The sequence below is a fragment of the Vicia villosa genome, unplaced genomic scaffold, assembly GCF_029867415.1.
Source record: "Vicia villosa cultivar HV-30 ecotype Madison, WI unplaced genomic scaffold, Vvil1.0 ctg.000726F_1_1, whole genome shotgun sequence".
NCBI classification, from domain to species: Eukaryota; Viridiplantae; Streptophyta; class Magnoliopsida; order Fabales; family Fabaceae; genus Vicia; species Vicia villosa.
Window position 1 is genome coordinate 38,647 of NW_026705326.1, and position 9,972 is coordinate 48,618.

General features: G+C 35.5%; 1 protein-coding gene across 1 annotated transcript; it reads left to right on the forward strand.

Annotated features, from left to right (window-relative positions):
• Nucleotides 1–9,113: 9,113 nt before the first annotated feature.
• Nucleotides 9,114–9,758, forward strand: LOC131630707 (uncharacterized). The gene has a single exon (XM_058901455.1). The coding sequence runs from the start codon at nt 9,114–9,116 to the stop codon at nt 9,756–9,758; it is 645 nt and encodes a 214-aa protein (XP_058757438.1).
• The last annotated feature ends 214 nt before the right edge of the window (nt 9,759–9,972 follow it).

Below are 9,972 nucleotides of genomic sequence, written 5' to 3' on the forward strand. Positions count from 1 at the left end.
CATTGAGGAGTATGGTTGGCTTAGACTTTGTGAGCCTGCACCTAAGTTTCATTTGGAGATTGTAAGAGAGTTCTATGCTAATGCTGTTCCAAATGAAGAATTTCCGGTTGAAGGTGTTCCCTTTGAGTTCAAAACTTGGGTGCGTGGTAAGGAAATTGATTTTTCTCGTCAGGCTATCCGTGAGTTTCTTGGAACTCAATTACCTTTTGAGGATGGTGAGCTGTGTGGGTATCATGTGCAACTAGCAAGGGGTAATTTCGATTGGGAGCATTTGAGGGAGGTCTTGTGTTCGGCTGGGCAGTCTTATGATCTTAATCCTTCACAACAGCCCCAGAAATTCTCTAGGAAGTCGTTGTCTACTAATGCTCAGATTCTCATGTCTGTGGTCCTTCATAATTTGAGGCCTAGGAGTCACACTTCTTCTTTACCTGCTGAGTCTGCTGTTTTGGTTGCTCGTATGATTGAGCATGAGCCGATTGATATTACTCGCATTATTGCGAATGAGCTGAAGAGGGTTGCTTTGAGTGGAACTCGCCATGGTGATCGTGCTCCCTGCAAGTTGATATTCCCGGGTTTGATCATGAATCTGTGCAGGAAAGCTAGAGTGCAGATTCCTTCTGAGGGGCTTATGTCCATTGACACTTTTATTGATGATACTTTTATTGAGTGTTATTGTTTATCCAGGTTAACTGCTGTTCCTGTTGCTGCTGCTCGCCCTGCTCGCCGCCGTAGTGATCCTGATAGAGAGGAGAACTTGGCATTTCATATGGCACATCAGAGAGCATTCATGTTTATGCATGACGCTATGTCTCAGCTGAGGTTGCAGATGATGGAGCCCCATGTGGCTCATCCGTGGAGTTCTCGCCAAGATTTGGTGGATTATGCTAATTGGCCTGAGGTCAGTCCATTTCCTGAGGAGGAGGGAGATGGTGGCGAGGATGAGAATGTGGAAGATGATGAGGATGAGTAGTTCTTTTTAGTTGATGCTTAGTATGTTTAGTTAGTATGTTTAGTGCTAGTTTTTTTATTATTTTTGACTTAAGCTTTGTAGTTTTTTTTGTTCCGTCCTTTTATAGGATGAGGTATTTTGAACCTTAGGCATTGCTATGCCTTTTTGGATATTTTGACACCTGTTGGTGTTTGTTTTAATTTATTAAGTTTTTAGTTTAATTGCTTTTATTTCTATATACATATGCAATTGTGTTTTTTTTTAAAATTTTTGTTGTTGTTCTTGTGAAAGTGCTTCCTTTGATGAAGCAAGCTCTTTCAACAAAATTGGGGCGGTGATGATATAGTGTGAAATTAGTACGTGCAAGGTACATTTTTATCGTTTCTTTAATATACCATGAAGTAGATACTTCTAATTGTACAAATTAGATGTCATATTTTATTTAACAAATATAGTTCAATAATGAATCATTTTAGCTCTAAAACTAGTGTGAGGAGCCTTTCCATTGTACATATATATATTATTTTGTGGTTACCAACAATGTGCGTTTAACTCGTGTTTATTATGTTTAATCTTGCGTTTTTTTATTTTAATTGTGTAAAGCATGAAAGTGATCAAAGCATTTTGTTTCGCATTACGAGTATAACTTCTCTTCCAAATATAACCTACCCGGTGAGTGTGTGAGTATTTGCTAACCACTTTGAGCCATTTTGCCAAGATTCAATCGGTATCATGTCATGCCGTATAATTGCCGATTTTTGATTTGAATCTTGATGACTTTCTTTTAACCTTGAAGAGTACCATGAAATGTGGTTAGGAATGATTCCTTTTCGCCTTAGAATAGGGAGCATTCGTGATTATGTGGTGGTAATATTCAAGTTGGGGAGAATAAAATTTTGATCTTGGTTGTATTGGTGTGTAGAAGAGAATAAAAAATTGCTCAAGAGAGAAAAAGAAAAAAAAAAAAGAGAGAATGAATGAAAAGAAAAAGAAAAAGGAAAAGAAAAGAGCTTTGTATATAGCTAGTTCCTTTAAAATAAAAAGATGAACTCTTGAGCAATAAATTTGTGTGATCGGTTGATAAGGATGTGTGGATATAATCATGGTTTGAATGCTCTCTTAGGAATTGACCCCTTTTGTTTCAATGGCCTTGAGAAATGACACTTCCTTGTTAACCAACCCAAGTTTCAACCCTAAAGTCTTTGTGATTCTTGCTTTTACGCTTTCTATATAAATGTTGTGTAGATGAATGCATAATTAATTCTGGATGTTGGCGACATTGTTGTGTGAGTGTTAGGACCTCAATTTTGTCTCTTACTAGAGAAGTGTATAGGTTGTGATTCAATTTTGAACTTATTTTGTTTTAGGAATTTTAGACATCAAATATGTATTTAGTATTAGTATCTGTATCATGGTGTTATTTTAGTAAAGGTAAGATGTTACTTGTGTGCTTATGGAATTTGAACCACCCAATTGTTTTTGTCTTAGCTTGTGATCTCTTGGTATATTTGTTTTGTTTGAGGACAAACAAAGGTTTAAGTTGGGGAGAGTTGTTAGTTACCAATTTGTGTAAATATCTTAGGTAATTTTTGGTAACTCTCAAGTCTTTTTGTGGTTAATAGTAGTATTTTATTGTCATTTAGTATACATTTATTCTTATATTTATATTATTGTTGAATAGTTCTTATCTTTGCAATCTATGTTGGATTTTGTAGTTTTTATAGATAATTGGAAGCTTGGACCATGGAAAAAGCACTTTGAAGATGTTCCAAGACCAAAGCCAAGGATTGCTGAAAAGAGGTAGCGCGCTAAGCGAGGGTGAGCCCGCTAAGCGCGCTTTTGAAGAAAAGAAGGAAGTTCTGGCAGAGAGTTCCGCGCTAAGCGAGGTCTGGAGCCCGCTTAGCGCGGTTGGGCGGTTTAAGCAATTAATGATAGCGCGCTTAGCGAGCTGCACCGCGCTAAGCGCGGTCTGCGAAACTTTGTTTATTTGTTTATGGGCCAGATCACTTTTGAAGGGGGTAGAGATATTTTAAGAGACAACCAAGAGCAATATACACTGTAGCAAACATAGAATTGAAGATTGAAAGCCTTGATCGTCGATTAATCGCCTTTGATGCTTGTTGATCTTCATCCTTTCCTTCTTATGCAAGCTACCATTCTCATGGATAGCTAAACCCCTTTTGTATCAAGATAAGATGTAATCTTCCTAGCCTTTTGTATGTTTTTCTTGTGAATATATGTGTATGAACAAGTTATGATCAATATAGATGGTTTAGTTTGTTTATTAAAGCTTTTTCTTTGGTATAAATGTTTGAGACATCAATGTTTGTATCTAGACCTAACTCATCATCTTTCAAACTATAAGTTGCAGACATGGATTTAGAGTTTGATGTTTACTAAGTATCGGTTTTAAAACGTTATTTGTATTGTTTAAACGGTGGAGAAATCGTCGGTTAAACAATACGGTAAATCTGACTATATCGTTGCGGACACGGACGATATAGGTGTCGATACGTAATTATATTGATCGTTAGCAAGTTCATAAGCATCTATTTATAAGGAAACATACAAACTTAGGTCGATGAAATCGAATCTTGATACATTTTCTTTAACTTAGAACTTTCATTAATTTACTCTTTGCTACTAAAAGTGTTGAATGATCTTTTGCAAACCCAACTTTAAAGTAACATTAACTCAAGACAAAATAGGCTATAGAACGGCGGTGATATCGCAATAATCCCTGTGGAGACGATAATAACGAAAAGTACACCACAATACTCTTCCAACAGTAGATAAATCTCTTGAAATTTTTGCTTGTGAATGTGGTGTTTGTAATGTTTGTCTTGAGATTAGTGCAGCCATTTCAGGTGAAGATAGTTTGATGCCGACAACCACTTGTGCAGAAATTCTAGCAAATTCAACAACTCTTGAATTTGACACAAAAAATGTGGATATTTGCCATAAGCAACCATTGTCCGTAGCAGAACTTTTTTTGGTGGAAACTCTAATTAAGCCAAACAACATGGAGTTATCTTTCACCATTTGTGCATCTCTTCCACCTATTTTATCAAACTCACTAGCTAAATGTGGATTTTCTATTCTTCATACTTTTGTTATTGCAGGTTTACCATATGTGCAGACTATTCCTCCTAAGCCACCAGATTTTTTACTAACATTCAAGTTCACTTGCTATTTACTTTTTCCTATTTCATGTGTTCGTAGTGCAGAAAGGCCTCCACCAAAACCACCAGACATGAAAGCTACATCTCACCTTAACCCCTCGGGTGTGTTCTTTCCTTTCTCTCACTCTTATTTTATATTTATGTTCTTTCGTTGAGGACAATGCATGTTTTAAGTGTGGGGGAGGGAATAATTTATTTTCTTTATTTTCTTTGTTTTTGTTTTTTTTTCCTTTGTTTTCGTTCTTAAAAAAAAAGCATCTTTTTGAAAGTTTTGGGCTATAGACTGATTTGAGTCGAGTTTGCGGAGACTTGGGAAAAATTCACAAGATCGGTATCGTTTTAACACCGTAAGTCTCCTGCATATGCAAATTGATTTGAATTTTTTATTATGTTTTAGCCTTAAATTCTCATTCTCTGACAGCTCTTGAGTAGTTTATTTCAGCAGTCGGCACCATCTCTCACACACTTTACGCAGAGAAGCCGATGAATATAAGTGAGTGTTCCGAAAGAAAAAAAGAAAAAAAGAAAAAGGGAATGCACCTTCTAAGTTTGGTGACACTCACCCGGTCACTTAACCCAACGGTTGTGGAACCTTCAAAAGAAAAAGTTTTTCAAAACTCTTTTTTAGTTGGTTCAGCGGTTTCTGGTGCTGAACTTGGTAGGGAGGATTACGGTCCGATCCCCCGCAACTACATCTGAGTAAACAAAAGGTTATGCCACGTAAGTACCAGAACCCCGTGCAGAAAAGGATCAGAGTCACTAACCGGTCGTCTTGCTATAAGTGTGTGGAGATAACGGGCTTAATGTGATTGCGCCTGAATGAAAAAGAGCAAAAAGGATGAGTAAGTTAGGCTACGGTATAATAATGTGATTTGAATTGGTTTGTGTATTTAGGAGGCTTATGTCTGCATAACTGTGGTTAGTGTTCTTACGATATCCTTAGTGTGCAATATTAGTACCAATAGATGCAAACTTACCCGAAGAAGATTTGTAGCCTAGGATGAGTAACTGTTGATGTATCTGTGCTTTCTTTGTTTTAATTTTATTTTGCTCGGAGTGCAAAAGTTCAAGTGTGGGGGAATTTGATCAGTGCATATTTATGCACATTCTCCTATATTTTTACTTAGGCATTTCTTTACTTTACCTTGGTTATTTTTCTATTTTAATGTGTTTTTATAAATCAGTTTATTTTTGCACTTATTTGATTTTCGCACTCTATTTTCAGCATTAGCAGTCTGCACTAAAATGATCATAACTGGAGCTCTGGGAATCGGATTAACGCGTTCTAATAATCGCCGGAAAGCTAAGAGAAAGAGCTACATCTTTCATGTTGGAGTCAAAGGCAAATTCGGAATGTATAATTCCCAGAATTTCGTTGAAGTGTCAGTCATTAGAATAATTTGTTTTTGGGTCATTATTTTATGGGCTTGGGTTATGTTTTTGACCCAGTTTGAGTTAGTAGAGAAGAAAACCTTATTTTGTTTTATAAGGGTTGACAGCCGCTAGAATATTTGAGACCTTTTTTTTGCCACAAATTTTACTTTTGGTTTCATGATTAGAATGAAGAACTAATTCCCGAAGGCAAATCCTACTGCTTATGGGTTCCATTGCTTTGAGGTTATTCTAATACTAATTTAAATTCAATTTCTGTTCAATTCTTTTCTATGAAATCATTTGCTTAATTTGATTACAATTGTTTGCTTAATTCGATTGTTATTCATAGGATAGAATTGATTAAATTTGATTGTATGCATGTTCCTAAATTTAATTGTGTGTTATCGTTTGCTTAATTCGTTAACTCGTCATATTCTTAACCGTTTGCTTAATTCGGTAAACAGGAACATAACTCGTATGACTTTGATAAGCGCTTGTCTGATTAATCTCATAATCGAATAGGATTGAAGCCGTTTAGGGATTGGTGTTATTATAACCGATGATAAGTCGGAACCCGAATCAGTAGGATTAGTCGTTTAGCTTATTTTGATAATCACTTAATTTACTCTGTTTTATAAATTGATTCTAAAACAAACCCCCATTATCGTTTTTAGTGTTAGTTAATAAAATCAAGAATCCTTGTGAGAACGATATTCGAGTTGTCGTTACCGCTAAACTACGTTTTCAAAATACTCGTTTTTGATCCGCGCGCGACAGCGGATCAGCCAGCGTCTAACATACTCTGTTCCTTGCATCAACCACTCGATAAGAAAATGAAATAGATTATTAATTCGTAAGTGTATATATGTTACAATCATTTTCTTTGATGTCGATTCAATATATGTTATAATATGTTAACATATATTAATATATAAGTTGACTACTGAATTATTATCATGCATGATATTCACTTTTTTGCTCTTTCATATATAGATGTTTAACGATGTAACCCCATTCCGCGTTAAGGACTTTGTCGATCTTCGTAAGCGTTGGGCGTATATCCACAACGTGCTTAAGGGTCCTGCTATTTGATTTATTGAGATGTGCTAATGAATTATTTTTTGTGTATGATGATGTGAATATTACTTTTGATGCAGAATGTATTATTACATTTTGTAAATATTAATTTGTTGCCTTAAGTGCACAATGTTAGCTGTTTTTTATGCTCTTTGATGCACATTGTTGATGCACAATCTTGTAAATTCTCTAATATGGTTATAAAAGTTACATGATAAAAAATGGGAAGAATTTGAGAAGCAGAGAATTGCATATTTAAAACAGAGGAAATCTTTACAGCAGTTATAAATTCTAACAGTGATTGTATATTGAACAATGACCCGAATAATATAAATTACAAAATGTCGATGCTGAGAATCGAACCTGGGACCTTTAGATACATCACGACAGCTGGATTAACTAATTGTTGTGAAATAGCGTGCATTTTCTAGAATACAACAACGGTCTCAGGATCGTGATTGTAAGTACCACATATCATGGGCAAGTCCTCTCTACCAAAATATGTTATACATCTATTAAGGTCTCTTAGTCTGTCTGTCCTTTCAGGGGGAACATGCACACGACAAGTACAATTTCCATCTGGAGAGGATGGTTATAGACTTGTAGTGCTTCACATGAAAATAAAAAAGGTAAGCAAAATAAATATGCTTACAATCAGATAATGACTTTCATTTAGAATTCAAACCAGAATCATGTACATTGTATGACTCGAATCATGCAAATTGTGAAAATTGTATTTTGGCTCTGTGTGATTTGATTCGAATCACAAGATGAACATGACTCGAATCATAGCTCTTCATGAAAGCTAGAATCAGGCTCTGCCTAATTTGATTTGAATTACAACTTTAACTTGACTCGAATCACAATATAATATGACTCAAATTATGGTTTGCACTTGACTCAAGTCATGGGTTTGAATAATTATTCGAATAATAACTTTAAAAATCCAAAATTTTACCTTAGATTTAAATAGTTGTTTCTTTGATCTAAGTAGTAGAGAGTATATTATTATGAAATTTTTCAGCTAAAAGATTTGTTGAAACCTTTAGACGAGAATGTCAATTTGTTTTTCTTTCTCTAGTGTGTTTATTTCTAGCACCTTTGTATCTTTCTCTTGTTTGAAGAACAACTTCCTGAGTGTAACTCATGTAAAATTAAATCTCCTTTTTGTTATACTTTGTTTTTGTGTAATTTGTTGTTTTGAGTGAAACCAGAGAAGGAGAGTTGATCAACCTTGTAATGATTCATTTTTTTATCAAGCTCGTGATAACCATCAAGAACCAAGACCCATTTTATCCATAAAATTGAGAGAACCTTTGTGTGTGTTCTTCATTTACCAACATCTAATTCCTTGTTGATATCTTCTGAGTTAGAGTGTGTGTGGGGGGGATTCTTTTGACATTATTCATCATGTTCAACTTAAGTCCTTATCAATTATGTGGACCTTCATCTCTAAAGATTGAGTGTTCGAGGGATACTAGTGGTTAAGGGAGGCAAACGGGCATGCCCGCCCCGTCAAAGCCCACCAAAAATGAGGTGGGGCGGACATACTTGAGGATGTGGGCTTAAAACCTTGACCCGCCCCGCGCTAAAAGTGAGGTCTGGGAGGGCCCACGGGCACTGCTCGTTTTAAGCCTAAAAATATAAAAATTCTTGTAAATGCATGTGCCCGCAAAAGCCCGCATAAAAAACGGGGCGGAGCGGTCACATAAGAGAGTGAGGGCCTGAATCCTTGGCCCGCTCCGTACTAAAGTGCGGGAAAAACGGACATGCCCAAAGGGCCGGACCTGTTTTGCCACCCCTACTAGTGGTACATTAGGTATCTAATGTTTTTGTGTGAATTTTTGTTTGTTTGTAACATGTGCAAAGGTGTTCTCTTAAATATGGTTTAGACATTCTATTATCTATCAAGAGAAGAGTTTCACTATACTCCATAAAAGACTTTGACGAATTCTAGTAAAAATTGTTCATAAGACGAACTTGTGAGTTGTCCAATTGAATGCTTAGCTAATGTCAATCGCTTGTCGTATCCTAAATTTTGCTCACATTTTTTTACTATTTTAATAGCATTTCAAGTGAAGAAAAAAAAGTAAAAGTGTAAGTTAGTTCAATTGCTAGCTGGCTGGGCAGGGATATCAAGCGTAGGGTCAAAAGCTTTTTTTCTTATTTTTATTAAAAAGTCAAAAGTCAACAAAAAGTCAAATGTTGACTTTTGTGAAATATTTTAATATTATTTTTCATTTTTTAAAATAGGCATTTTTTAATTTTTAATTTTTGATTTTTTATTCATTTTTATCACAAAATATTTTAAAAATCAGAGTCTTTCCCGATTTGTCATCAATGCTTCTAATTGATCGTAATGTGTCATAATTATTTCTAATTGGTTTTAATTTGTCATATACTTTAATTTTATTTTAGTTAGTTATGTTGATCATGATAAATATAAAAATATTTTAATTAAATTTATTTTGATTTAAAAAATATATGGTCTTGGATCCTTAATAAACTGCAATTCAATGGTATTATAAGTAATGTTCAAGACTGTATTTCTCTGCTGGAGTCGCAATGGTCCCCTTAAGCCAAAATGGTGGCTATTTCTTGTGTGTGCAATCTGTTTTATCAGGTTTAGCGGGCCAGAAATCATAGAAGATTCGAAGATAAAATTATTAAATTGGAAAACTTGTATTGGGGAGATTCTATCTAGAGCAAAACTGGCTGGAGATAATACTGATAGTTGTTCCAACAATTTTGTTTTAAGCTTCTCTATTCTAAAAAGTTTCAATGTCAAAATTCTTCCAAGTCGTTTGTTATCTACTTTGGAGGTTCTTTGGCAACCTCCTCCGAAAGGTTGCATCAAAGTTAATATTGACGGATTAGCTAGAGGTGATCCTTCCTTGATCGCGTGTGGTGGTATTTTTCAGGACGAGAATGCTTGTCACATGGGAAGTTTTTGTGACTTTTTGGGCGAAGGCTCTGCTGCATTGGTTGATTTATTGGCGGCAGTGGTGGCTTTGGAGAGAGCTAAGATATTGGGTTGGAAAAAGATTTGGATGGAATCGGATTGCAGTTTGGTCATTAAGGCTTTTTCTGATTGTTCCCTTGTTCCGTGGAAAATTAGATCTCGTTGGCTTATTTGTGTTGAGTACTTTCGCTCCATTGACTTCATGATATCCTAGGGAGGCCAATTTTTGTGCTGATTTTTTCTAACGAACATTGGATTCTCTTTGCGTACTTTTTCTTGGTTTTCTTTTGTACACTCGGTTATTGTTAAGGATTACCTCTTAGACAAGGAGGGTACCCCTAGGCTTAGACTTTGTTTCTAAGGGGTCTTGGCTTGGTCCCCCCTTGTGTATCTTGTTATCCTTTTTTCGTTTAATATATTTTCTTCAG